The sequence below is a fragment of the Gymnoscopelus microlampas genome, assembly GCF_963454915.1.
Source record: "Gymnoscopelus microlampas genome assembly, chromosome: 21".
NCBI classification, from domain to species: domain Eukaryota; kingdom Metazoa; phylum Chordata; class Actinopteri; order Myctophiformes; family Myctophidae; genus Gymnoscopelus; species Gymnoscopelus microlampas.
The window spans coordinates 25887734-25902295 of NC_139958.1; the positions used below are offsets into that span (position 1 = coordinate 25887734).

Below are 14562 nucleotides of genomic sequence, written 5' to 3' on the forward strand. Positions count from 1 at the left end.
CTATTTTGTCTACATTTTCCATGGATTTTGTTGCTGTTATTTGATCATTTGTTGATTCTAGTTTAAGTTGACCTTAAACAGAGTGTAAAATTAACATCAGCCAAGAACACAAATCATGGAGATCAAGGTGTGTTCAAAGTTGACAGCTGTTAAATGAAAACAGTGTATGTCTACTGTTTAATATCATATCCGGTTATAGTGATGTGAAATGTGCTATGCTTTGATTAAGTACCGATTTTGATTTGCGTAAGGGGTGTCTGCATTAAAGCAGAAAATATTTGACCTTGTGTTCCTTACATTTGACTTAAGTTCTTTACATTTTACTTTACATTTTACTTTGTTTCCCTTTCAATTAACCTTGTTAAATGAGTTTGATTGGACATTAATAGTAATGTTAAATTCCTAGACCACTGACATTACAAGCAACTAATAGTAATGAAATGGGAAAAGTTATACCACAGAGGGACAAAACAAATATAGTGAACAACATTTGCAAATTATTTTTTACTAGAGGTTTGCAACGCTACACGGCCCTCACATCTAGAGTTTGGTCCGCTATTAAGCCCTCTCCAGAGTTGGGACTGTTAACACGGCCCTCACACCTACGTTGCACCACCAATCCCGCTGATGTCATAGTGGCGAGGGTTTGTCAGAGTCCCTGTTGTACCCGTCTTCGTCTGTGTCCCTTTTGTACCCATATATGGAGATCTCTGTATCTGTCTGTCTACCTGTGTCCCTTTTTATGCGCATATACACTGATGTCATATAGTATATGCTTTGTTTACGGTTTTGCCAGCCAGGAGTCGAACTGTGGACACACTAAAGAAGGCATTTTGCGTCACTGTGGTATGCACCCTTACCAATCGGGTCGACAATTTGACACACTGTTTAACATTTAACAGTAAATGATACATTAATAGATGGACCTTTATTGATAGAACTTGTATTGATCCTGAGGGAAAGGACTGCAGTAGGCATGAAACAATGGTTTTCAGATATAAATATAGGGATAAGAATAATGTAATAGACATGCATATAGGCATACGTATCATGTACAATCTATCACCAGTAGTATGGGCCTATGATCTGTGCAGAAGATCAAGAGTGGATATGATGTGAGGCTATGTGTACAGCAAGCTACATAGTAAGAATACGGATAGATATGGATCTACATGCGCTGTGGCTCAATATGTACAGTGGTACATTGAATAAGACTCAGACAAACAAAATAATGCTTGTTTTTGTTAAAGATATAATCATAAAGTGCAATTAGAGGGTGGATTTAGGGGATATGGCAGAGGGTGTGGAGATGATTTCTCAGGTTGTGATGGTAGCTGGGGAGAGACTCTGTTGCTGTAGGTGGGTAGATCATTGTCGAGAGGTATGTGGGCTCCGGGGGCAGCTCCCTTCGTATCCTTGTGTGCCAAATTCCCTGGAGAGGAAGGGTTTGATTTGGTTGTCTAGCAGGCAGCACATAAGAGTCTTTTCCTGCAGCCTGGGCAGACAGTGGTGTTGTCACTTGTCATGGAGAGGAGGCTTTCAAAGAGGCTGAACTCATTCTTGTCACGGTAATGCTGGGTGTCATCTGAATGGCAGTTGCAGGAAAAAGGTTTTGGGATGTGATGACAGCCAATTGGTCGTAAAATAGGTGAGCATGGCTGAAGTTCTATGATACAGGCTTTGATGTGTTTACTGTGTGGGCAACCATAGCCTTATTTTTCTAAGGCACAGCTACAATTGCTGTGGGTTAATGGTAATTCTCAGCACAGCAGGTGTAGTTCTGATTGCATTCTTGGTTGTGTAGTGGATTATTGGATGTTCCAGCATTAAACGTCATAATCACATTTCCACATATACTGTATTAATACTATGAGAAGGAGTACAAAAGAGCAGATGGGTAATAAAGATATGAAAGATTTGATAAGAATGTTTCATTTTGAAAAAGCAAATTGGCTGTACTGTCAGAAAAAAGATGATTTTATACTGTAAGTCACACTTCGTGATTACATTTGTCACCAAAATATAATTCCCAACATCATGCATGCTTATTTTATTTTCCTTAAATGCTTAATTTATTCAATAATTTTTTACATTGTTACGGTTGAATGTTTAATATTAAGTAAAATTGCAACTGATGTTTATATTTACTGCAGCAGTATATGAGCATGGCGTTCATGACATTACTGCAGTTTGAGGCTTTGTGCTGACTCAAAGTTCAAAGATAACCGTTTGCCTACACTCCTACGGTACAGTCCACCAGGGCTTTGAAGCCTTGTCACACACTATCCCCTTAGTCTCTTGATCCCTCTTGTCATGCATAAGAAACTAGTGGAGAGATACAAAATGTAATTATGTAGATCTGGGGATCCACATAGCAACATTGTGGCGCCAATGTGGATCTCAGATTTCATGTAGACAATCTGTGACCTCAGTCATCTATTAAATATAACTCCAAATCAGTGCAAGGTTCTAGCCTGATCCGTTCAATATTTCAAAAAAGTATAAAACAGTGCCAATACATTGGTCAGCTAGATTAGCTTTGCACACACACACACACACACACACACACACACACACACACACACACACACACACACACACACACACACACACACACACACACACACACACACACACACACACACCCTGACCGTCTTTTAGATTGCTAGCCTCCTGTCTAGCCATGCCTCAAAAATAAATTAATAAAAGTTGCTCAATCGTCATGTTTTGCATCCAGCTGATGTGGCACGCTCCATGGGAGCGAAGGTGGTGATCGCTATTGATGTGGGCAGCCAGGATGAAACCAACCTGACCAATTATGGTGACTCACTCTCGGGATGGTGGCTGCTATGGAAACGACTCAACCCCCTGGCTGAGAAAGTAAAGGTAAAGAGTGGGATTTGTGAAAATGTTATTGCATGAATATTGGTGGAATATGGTGTGCGTATATCATACAGTACATGCTTTGACTGTGTATATATATATGCTTTGTTAGATTACTGCAACATTTTTCCAATCTTTGGCTTAGCAATAATGTACAGTAGTTATATGGGTGAGAAAAATGATAATGGGAGAAATTCTCTTTTGGGCTTCTCGCTCCCCATCCCCTATACCATCCTTAGCTAATGTGACGCTAAACTGATTGATAGCTAATGCTATTAGCCTATGCTAATTAGAAGATAATATTAAGCAACCAACATCTGATCAGATGTCCCAAGGGCTTTAGTTTGTCTCCTAGTAACATGATAATGTTTGGATGAAGTGGTCTAAATAGCTATTAGCTGAGATCTATTTCAATGGTGGTTTGGTCTGTGTATCTATAGGTGCTGAACATGGCAGAGATACAGACACGGCTGGCCTATGTGTGCTGTGTCAGGCAATTGGAGTCGGTAAAGAACAGCGACTACTGCGAATACATCAGACCTCCCATCGACAGATACCGTACTCTGGAGTTCGGCAAGTTCGATGAGATCGCTGTAAGTCACACATAATGGTTGCCTGGTGGATTGGGTCTGTGTGTGTGTGTGTCGCTCATAGTATTACAATGATACATGGTACACTGACCAAAATATAAAGTCTGGAAAGTATTCACTCCGCACAATTGGAGCTAATAATGAGGGCCCTGGATTTAGGTCCCAAGGACACAACACTAATATTGTGGGAGCTTATGGTTTTTAGCCGCATGCTGAAAAGCATAGCGGCTCTATATTCAGTCTGACTCTGACCCGACAGATTTCCGACATGTATTCATGTTTGCGACACTTTTTTTGCGTGATTGGCTGTCGTTTAAGCCAATGGGATACTTTCCCATACTCTGAACGGGCGCCCTCGTCCTCCCAAGCTATGGGACTAGACACGCCTCTCTCAGTGGATTCGTCTGAGCGCTAGCCGAATTTGGCTAATAGTTAGCTTGTATGCTTGTATGATGTTACTAACTGTTTTTAGCCAAACGCGGTAATGTCCACTCTCCATTAGTTCTCGACGCAAGTTGCGTTATTAATCCCGTAATTTTCATGTATTGTACATCCCAAAATCAAATGTATTAACCATGTGAGAGAGAGTAAAAAAAAGCGATTCTGGGCAAGGTAAACAGAACACTCGCCCCAAAACACACTCACCCCCATTCATTTCGCGGACAGAGGCCGCCGGATTAGACCCGGGCGAGTGTGTTTGGGGACGAGCGTTCTTGTAATCCATTGCCGCATATGTAGCCATGGTTCACATTCATGTTTCAGGGCTACTGCCTACCGCATGATGCATCCATATCAAGGGCCCTTTTAATACAAAAACCCACGGCAATTTCGGTCTACAGTACACCAGCCTTCAACAATAGTGTACATTCAGTGGTCAGGTTCGTTCAGAAATCAATTGAAGAACGCAGGAGCGAGTTTTCCATATATAGCAAGCCACGCGCGAGAACGTGCATACACGCAGTACACTACACATGTGTCGTTGTTGACGTTTTCAGATGGTTTTAATTTGAAGGTATAACAGGCTGTTCAATGTGTTTTTGTGAGTTACGATAACTGACCGGCGTGCTCTATGCCGTCGTGTTTTGTTAAGTTACACAAGTGGCAGAAACGGTGCTTTCTGATTTTCACAATACAATGTAATCCACCCGCGTTTAGTTCAGTATTATAAAAGTGTTCACCCAACGCGTGTAAACTTAAGCTAATAGGTTAACAACAGTCTCGAGTCGGTCTCAAACAGTCGGGAGGGGGGAGACAAAGACTCGGTCGAGAGAGGCAGAGAAATGCAGACGATGCATCTCATTGCACAGAGGTGCGTGAGCAAGATAAGGATTTAACTTCATTTAAATCAGCACAGTGTAAGCACAGTGTAAGTTAATGTCCGCTGCCGTCAGTGCCATCTTCATAATAGATAAATATATATTCAGAACAGAATAATAATATTAAAAATATTTAATAAAACAAAAAATCGAAAATCTTCTTTTCTTTTTTTTCGGGTTTTGGGCCTAACATGATGGCAATAGTCGGGTTCGGGCCGAGCCCCGGGCCGGCCCAGTCGGGCCCAGTTAGGGGCGAGCCTTCATTTTCAGGCCCGTTGAGAACTCTATAAATGATTAGTAGCCTTAAAGCTACTATTTGAATACTATTATTATTTTGCCTATACTGTGTGGCTCGCTGTGCATCACTCTGATTGCATCTTTCATTCATTCTGCAACGTGTTAATTGTCCATCACCTGACAACCATTAGCTGTCTTTTGTCATCTTCATTTCTTTATAGTTAAATGTTGTGTTGTTGACAAGATTGGGGCCAAAAAAGCCTGCCGCATGCGGCTTTATTATGACTTGTCATTCTTGTTAAGTTGTTGCGGGGGGAGATAGATAATCTGTGGTTAAAAAAAAACAACCCTGCTGGTTCCAGAATAAACTAGGGGTATTGAAGGATAGGTCAGAGATGCAGTATGTCAACATCAAGGATTAAAGAGTGTGATGGTACGATAATAGTCTGATGAAAAAACACGGTTTTGAGCAACACTATACTGTAGATCACATGAGCATTCGTACATTAGAGGTTTTATTGTATTTTCCCCACCCAAAAAATATTTTCATTCAAGATGAATTTCGATTGGACAATGAGTAATGAGTAATGGATGTTTTTACTCTTTAAAATATAGTATTCTTAATTATTGATTAATTAGTATTATTAATTTAAGATGAAGATTAAATAATGTATTGATGATTATGTGGGTAATAAACTTAAATTTTATCAATTGTCATCCATCAATTTTTTATAACTTTTTAATAATCTATTACTTACACACACGCACGCACGTGTGTGCGTGCACGCACACACCGTGTCCTGGAGTAAACCATAGTGTTGTATTTAAGTTAAACTGTAGTGTATTGCCTTTATGAATGTGCATGATGTTCATGAAGATGTTGAAGTGTACTTTTGATTGGCTTTTGTGTGGTTTATTTGGTGGATACAAACCGCTTTTCCCTCTGCCATAATTGTCTGACAATGCCTACTGAATGGACGTAGTCCCCTCTCAGACACACTTGTGACATCCACACAATTTGTGTCACTTAACTGAGCTTGTAATGTTACACAGACAGCAGCGATCATTTCCGGGTCGCGACTCGCACGGCCCAATTATTAGTTACGTTAATGTTTGGGCTGGGATGCTTTTCAGCAGTGGCTGATTTACATAGGGTTGCTTGGTTAAAACAGTGAAACGCGTTGACATATCAGCTTGGTGGTCTATGTTAGCCAAGTATATATACAATTATGTTTTACCCAGCATGCCATGTGTATCTGTGTGTGTGTGATCCAGGAAGTGGGCTACCAGCATGGCAAGACTGTGTTTGATGTCTGGAGTCGCAACGGTGTGGTGGAGAAAATGTTGAAGGACAGACACCAAGAGGAATTCCACAAAACACAAAGCAACAACAGCGTAAGCATGAAAGGAGAGTTGGGAGTGGTGTAGGATAATGAAAATTAAACCAAAGCCACAGAATTACAGGATGCAGAGCAGAAACACAGTGAAACCCTCCATGATTAGCAACCATCAGGGGATCGATCATACTGGAGATAAATATTCTGTGACTACTTGAAAAGGTTAGAAAAAGCGAGAAAAAAAAACGCTGGCAGTGGGTGCACCCAGCCAGAAATAAGTCTGGCAGTGAATGTGTTAATACCAGCCATAATGCAATATGAGCAAGTTGGTGAACTTAAATTTACTTATGATTTATTATCCAATTATATTTTTTGAGGGTCCTTGCTATAAGCTGTATGTATTGATCTACTGCTACACAATCCAATGATTTTGAGTACACAAATACTTTTTAATTGCTGTCTGACTCCAGAAGAACACCACAGTAAGAGAAGGGGGGCAGTATAGGGAGGACAGAAAGACCATTGGAAGACAGTATGAATACCCATGATCAAGAGAAAATTAACACCCATAATCACACAAACAATTTAGGAGTCAGAGAAAAGGAAGGGAAGAACATGAGAGGAGCGAGAGGGAGAGAACATGAAGACACTAATTGCAAAAGCGACACAATGATAGTGGAGATAAGACAATGTCTGTTATGGAACATCTGCATAAAATGATGTTACAGATTGGAGTTTAACGTTTTGCGGGGCATTTGATGCAGCATCAGATGTATATGCTGCCTCTGTAATTTTTGCACACCATACTTAATCATGTTTGTACGTGTGCAGGTGATTACATGTCCCAATGCTTCGTTCACTGACCTTGCAGAGATTGTGTCCCGCATTGAGCCTGCCAAACCTACCTTGGTGGATGGTAAGTGATCAACATACGCACGTGCGCACACACACACACACACACACACACACACACACACACACACACTGTTTATAGACATTAGATCCTTCACACTGACTCACCCTATTCGCAAAATAGTGAAATATGTTATAATATGGGTTCAAATATGGGTTCACTGTATTTAAGTAGACTGATGTGAATTGGCTCCAGTTTTAATATCCGGGTGCCCAATGTGCTACGCTTTGTTCCCGAATTTCCCTCTGGGGATCAATAAAGGTTTATCTTATCTATCTTAATAGGGAAGTAACTGTTACAATGGCTGGCTGTTTCCTTCTGTTCAACTAGCCATTAGTCTCATAGCTGGGATAGGTAATATTTATATTGAACTAAATTACCTGGATCCATTTCTACTCCCACGTTTGTGTGCGCGCGCACACACACACACACACACACACACACACACAAACGTTGTCGAATTGGCATTCCACCTTGTACTTTCAAGTATCCTGTGGATTAGTTGGTTGGAAAATATATATAGATATGGAAAGTGACAATCTATGGAATGACATCAGCAAATAGGGTAGGAAAAAGTTTGAAAGCGAACATTCAAGGACCGTGACGCTTGTGCGTTATGGAAGGAAATACAGAAGAGTAACTCTTTGTCTGGTGACTGAGAATGTCAATGTAGTACGTGATCAGACAGTGTAAGTAAGAACTACACAGAGGGACGTTATAGTATTGCTGTGCATACAGTAAACCCCTCTTTACGAAGGCGAATGCATATTGAAATGTTCAGTGTTGCAAAAACCATTAGCCACTGGTCTACAGAGATGTGGGAAAAAGGTAATATGTTCCCATCATTACATTTTACTTGATGTTTAATTGATTTAATTGTATTTTTTGGAATTGAACATTGGAACATATAAATAAAAATGTTACTTATTTGTGGCTTTAAAAAGAAGTTGCACAGTGGGTCGCGATTTTTCTCGTGCGGAAGCACAGTAAAACCCTCCGTGTTTAGCAACCGTCAGGGAATCGATCGTACTGGATATAAATATTCTGTGACTAGGTCTGACTAGGATAGCTGGGATGGGTGTGATATGCTCATATTTTTGCAAAACATGCCATGTATTGAAGGCTTACCTGCAATGAATCCTGGTTGAAGAATAAATAATGTATTCGTTATTAACCAACCAGCCACTGTGTGTATATAGAATTTGACTGTCTTTATACTTGCATAATAAAGTTGAAGTAACCGATTTTAAATATTCATTTAATGATTTAAATACCATTAATAACGACGTAGGTGTGAGGGTGCGTAGCGGCCTGAACTCTAGATGTTCGGGATGCGTAGTTACAGTACAGTATATAAAATATGTTTATTTTGGTTAGATGGGCTTTTTTTTCCTATTGTCCAACTATATTGTAAAATGAATGTTACACAGAGAGAAGTAAATTGATTGCTGAAATCCCAATTTCAATTATGGACAGACACTGATTGAAACAAGCTGATGGAGATACATTCACATGCTCATAGAAAGTAAGAGGCCTTTGCAAATCTCATTCCTGCGCAAAATATAACTCAAAATATAACTGGCTCCGGAAACAATTTAATTTTAAAATGACATTTAGAGCCAATGTTTAGTTGCCACCTATTGTAGAATTGTGTTTCAATCTTTTCAATCACTTGAATGAGACTCTGTGTCGATGGAAATCAACACAATGGCCAAATTGCATTTTAAGTCCACTTCAGGGTTTGGGATTTAAAAGCTGGATAATATGGATCTACAGTGTTTGTTAGTTTTTAGCAGGGTGCTTGCACTCACAATTCTTCTCTCTACCTTCTCCCTTATTTATATCTCACTCATCACCCTGTTCTGCTTCTTCCCGCTTTCTGCACCCTCATCCCTTTGACCCACTCGCTCACTCATCCACCTGCACACCTGCCATCATTCCTCATCTCTCCTGCTCTCTTCCACCCTTCACTGATCACCATCTCCCTGTTCCACTCCTCTTGTCTGTCCTCCACCCTGTCCCTCCATCAGAGGAGTCAGACTACCATACTGACTATGAGGAGGAGGCAGTGGAGAGCGCTTTGTCCGACATGGAGCAGTACAGTCACTATGGAGAGCACACTGAAGGAGAGGAGACAGCTGACACGGTGCGGTGAATATTCACTCAATGGGCCTTAAGGGTGCACTCAAACAACTTAAGGATCTTAACTAACCATTCCAGACACTATTGGCAGATTAGGACGCGGTGAGAAGTCACAGGCCTCTAATTGTTCTGTTTAAATTGATTGAATCTTTTATAAAAGGTTGCAGTGTGATTTCAAGTAAATGTATACATTGTACTGTAGGCATGTAGCTGACAAGCTTATCCAGAATAACCTGTGTGAACAAAAGTACAACACAGTAATTAAATTCCTTCCATTATTATCAAACAATAGTAGAAGTGCAAGGGTCCAAGCCACAGTGCTCTGACAAAAGATTTAATATGAATGAGGAACGTCAGCTAGTTCAAAAACGTGACCCTTTGTTAATGAGATGAGATGCAAAGCTTGCAACAACAACCGAATAACCTTGGGATAAACGGGACCACAGTTTTGTAAATGAGATTAGGATTTCATTCATTGAAATGCGTGAGGTTGTTTGGCAAGGCACAACAGGACAATTAGCTTTTTTGTGTTAGATGACTGCAGCAATCATGTTGGCACATTTACACCAGCCCCTTGTAATGGTCAATTATTTTTCAGCTTCAAGGTAGCACTTCTCATTAATACGTTATATTGTTTTCAAATCTTTGTGTGTGTATATCCACACACACACACACACACACACACACACACACACACACACACACACACACACACACACACACACACACACACACACAGAGTGTATAAGTCATGGGTTGCAGGCGTCTGAGCACGAGAGAGCTGGAGGAATATGATCTCTACGATATATGGTGCAACTTATATAGGCAGAAATTATATATGGCCTTTTTTTGGTAAGAAATGGGTTGCTCCCAAAGTTTTGGGGGAAAAGAATACTTTGTGAGCTTATAGATCGGCTATTTTCACTAGTGTGGGTCCCGGGAGGAATATCAGAACGCTCGCTGGTCAAATCCGGCGACCTCGGAACGGTCGCCACCAGGTATTCCTAAACGTAACCTCAGTAAACTATGCCTAAACCTAACCTTATTCCTAAATGTAACCTTAGTAAAACTATGCCTAACCCTTAACTTATTTCTAACCTTATCCTCAGTAAAACAAATATAATAGAAACTAGAATACAAGAACCGCTGGGGGCGAGCGGTCCTCGAAAACAAATGGGGGCAAGCATGTTTTGGGGCGAGTCCTCCGGTTACCCCAAGGAGACATCAAATTTCTCATTTCGGTCTTGAGCTTTAAAGTTTGGGAACCACTGGTTTAGAGGCCCCTCAATGTGTTAAAATTTGAGGTAGATCAAATGCTGCGTTCATGCTTTGGGGCATTTTTTATAAAACAGGCCCCTCCCGCAAACTTTGGAATGTAATCATTGCCAATTTTAATGGAATATGACATCTGAATGATACATGTTGATCACATGACACCAGAGATAATGTGTACCGATTTGTGTGAGTTTTGGACAAAACCTGTAGGAGTAGTAGCAAAACATGTGTTTAGAAACAAATGCAAAATGGCAGAAAATCGATTTTAGGCAAAAATCGCCAGGGGCTTTATGGGGAGTTGCGTCATGATCCAAGGAATGCAGGGAAATCTTTATAAAAAGGAAAAAGTATTGTATGACTTACAATCCTAGAGTTGTAGGCCAAAACATAAAGCAGCCTGATGTAGCACCACCTTGAGGCTGACTTGAAAATAGTTGTGTGGAGTGTCTTCCTTGGCCTACTGGTGCGCATTCAAGTGCATGCTATTCTGTCTAGTCGTTTGTGAGAGTAGCTGCACAGTGCACACAGACAGACAACAGACCCGTGTGTCAGGGGGTGAAAACATAATCTCCTAGTTTGTTAAATGGTGCTTTCATTAGAAAACACATGAGTAAAAGTTGTATTTTGTTTTACTTTATACTTTATTTATTGTTCATTTCGACTGGGCATCACATATTAATGAACAATACATACATGATATAATGTAAATTTACCGGATTTAGAAATAATGCAAATTTCCATCCGTATTCTCCAATTATTTTTATAATTATATTTTTTATATTTAAGCATTTTATTTAATACTGATGCATTTAATGGAAATCCTGCATTACCTCAATTATATATATATATATACAGTATTTTAACCACAAAAACGGTTAACCTTACCACCCCATCAGATCAGTTGTCTACAATGTATTCTGCATTCTGCATTGCCAATGCCATTGCAACTCTGTTTTTTCCTCTTATTCAATGTTGCCTTGTCATACTCAGGATGAAGAGTTGGAGATGAGACATGAGCAGGATATTCCTCCTCTCAGTAACAGCAATGGGAGCAACCCCTTCACCTCCTCTGGTGCCCCTCATGCTCAGTTGCCCTCTCCCTCACCTGAAATCCATGAAAACAAGTGAAGATCCACCTCTGAGCCTGTGATTGAAACTAAATCCACTGAAGATTGCTGAATTGGGCTGTCTCAGCTCAGCCTGTCAGTTTCTCCCCGTGACACACCAGTCGATCTCATGTACCATTTTATCCCACCCTTTAGGCTGTCCAGTTGACACAAGTAAATGCCTTCCAGCAAAATACAGTCAGCCAGGGTCAGTCCTGTAATGCATTCCTAGTCTATAACTGTTCAGCTGCCTGTCGACGCATTCAAATCATGAATACATGGGAGAGACAGAAGTGGAGGGCTATAGGGTGTTACCATACATCATACACTAGGTGTACACAATACATTTCCTTTTTCAGTCACTCTGTATAAGAGTATCTGTTACGTGCTTCAGTTGTTAATTGTAATTTCCCATTCAATAGACTTCACAAGATATAGCCAGGTGAACGCTATCTATGATCCATATTGATTTACCCTGGTAACTTCAGTCTTCGTATTGAGGTGTAACATGAAGGGTAGGTGACAGCAGAGGTTAAGGTTTGACTAAATGGGGTGCAAAGTAGTCCTACTATAATATCATGTGCACACTTGTTTATGGTGGTTCATTATGCAGGGAAGAGACAACTCTACAAACAAACTCACAGTTCATTCCTCAGCATCTGGCCTACAAGATTACAGTAGCCTACAGTAATGGATATTGACACACTGTTGTCATGCGCCATGTGTCAGAGATGCAGCATGAAGCCCTGGTTTTCCTCTGGGGTTGTAAAAGATCATTTTCCCCATCTGTTTTCTAGCTTGAATGTATCGGACACAGACTGAGCAGCAGACAGTGGAGATCTGCTTCGTGAACTCTGAATTCCAAATCTTTCTGAAGAATTCATGCAGAGGCAGCTGTGCCAGGACAGCTGGCCAATTATTCACAGGACCACATTCTAACATACTCAATTTGCGTAATCAATCAACAAGACTCAAATCGGATTGTTCTCATGTATGTGGCACAGATTGGCTACTTTGGATACTTTTTGTTGGATAAATGTCATTCTTTCAATCTAAATCGGGGAGAGAAAAAAAAAACATTTCCACATATGTATGTTTATCTTTACCATTCAGTTAAAATGATATACTTTAATGCTTGCATGCATGATGTACAAGAAAGATGAATCGTATTTGGATTCAAAATCCAACCTAAGCCCCAGTTGGTATAGCATTTATGCACAGTCACAATCCTAGACAGCTGGACAATCACTACAGCAGCACATTGTAACATGCATAATTGGACTCGGAGTACTAATTGTTATATGGCCTTGATTAACTTGCCCATCTCTTTATCACAGACTGACATACTCACACTCAACTAAGCCTATCAATGCAAATATAATATTTTTATTACAATCTCTTGTTTTTCATTAGATACACTGGCCCTCATTTATCAACGCAGCGTATAAACCGGCGTATATTTTTCCATATATTCGGCCGTGCACCAACGTCGAAGTCACATTTATCAAAGGATCCTAAACAGCTGATCCGACCGTACATCAGGTCGGGGCTTTGATAAATCTCACGTCTGAAAACGAGCGTCATTTAAATAACACGCCCTTAAATATTCTCAAAACGCCCCGATTTTACGACATGAAGACGAACCAGAATACGACCAAAGACATGAAAAGCCAATAAGAAATAGCTTCCCCCGATCGCCTCGTCACACACACACACGCCCCTCTCTCTCTCTCACACACTCACACACACGCGCCCGCCTGTGTTTTTCATGTAATCCGCAGCGGTATCTTTGTCACTTAGGCTTGTAGCCTATATGAATGACATATTATGATAACAATCACATCGGCATGAATGGAATATGTTTGTATATTAATTTATTTACCCCATACCGAGCAGTGCGCGTTCAAGTTACACTAAAATAAAGCAGTCAGACTCGGCCAGGCTGCAGTGATTCCGTGCCGCCACGTTAATAAGAGATTGGAGCGTCGGGTTTATATCCTTAACCCAGCCAGGTTGTAATCTTCATAACTCTCTATGACATAACGCCATAACATAGGACAAGCTACTGTAAGTTTGTAGTCCATGAAATGATCGGCGGGAGTCCCGAAAATGCGCTCGCATGAAGTGCTGTATATTTTGAAAATAGCAGATCTACAAGCTCACAACGCGTCGCGTTTTGAGCTTGTAGATCTGCTATTTTAAAATAGCCAATGCAACCGAATGACTGTTAAAGCAGTTTGTTTAAATTGTGAAACTGTGAAAATGTTATATTTTCACAGGGATTATTTATTAGTGTAGATATACATTTTGGAGTGGATATATGTGTCCAGATGCCTGTCAGACCGTCAGACAATGCTGCTCCGCAGGTCTAGAATGGAATAAACGGGCGCAGCCAACGTCAACAACTGGTCTCGACCAGACGTGAGATCTCAGCGTAAAGTAGGATGAAGCCCACGTCAGGATATATTGATAAATGCCGAAAGGTGCGGTGATCTCGCCGTACGCTCATTATTCGGGCTGCACCGCGTTGATAAATGAGGGCCAGTGTGCCTCAGGCTGCATTGTACGAAGCGACAGCCTTAACTGCTAATATTGATGTCATAGTACCTGTAGTTACTTTATGTTGACGGATGAATCCTGTGGGCGACGACATGGAGATCCCATGAGGATTTTTTGCAAGTTGAGCTATGGTGCAGAATGTGTGAGTTTAGCATGATTGATGCTAAAATGTAATTTGATGTGTCGATCGAAGAGGGAAAAGAA

At 40.6% G+C, this 14562-nt stretch overlaps 1 protein-coding gene across 5 annotated transcripts in view; it reads left to right on the forward strand.

The window, feature by feature from the left end:
- pnpla7a (patatin-like phospholipase domain containing 7a) overlaps positions 1 to 13890 on the forward strand; it is a 46334-nt gene extending 32444 nt beyond the window's left edge. For 4 of the 5 annotated variants that reach the window (XM_084046892.1, XM_084046894.1, XM_084046893.1 and 1 more), the window contains 6 exons: positions 2738 to 2886; positions 3324 to 3476; positions 6302 to 6421; positions 7195 to 7279; positions 9307 to 9422; positions 11684 to 13890. In XM_084046892.1, the coding sequence (XP_083903018.1) occupies positions 2738 to 2886; positions 3324 to 3476; positions 6302 to 6421; positions 7195 to 7279; positions 9307 to 9422; positions 11684 to 11821 (761 nt within the window). In that variant the 3' untranslated portion in view covers positions 11822 to 13890. The remainder of the gene's footprint in view (positions 1 to 2737; positions 2887 to 3323; positions 3477 to 6301; positions 6422 to 7194; positions 7280 to 9306; positions 9423 to 11683) is intronic. The other variant, XM_084046895.1, reaches the window with a different exon arrangement.
- The last annotated feature ends 672 nt before the right edge of the window (positions 13891 to 14562 follow it).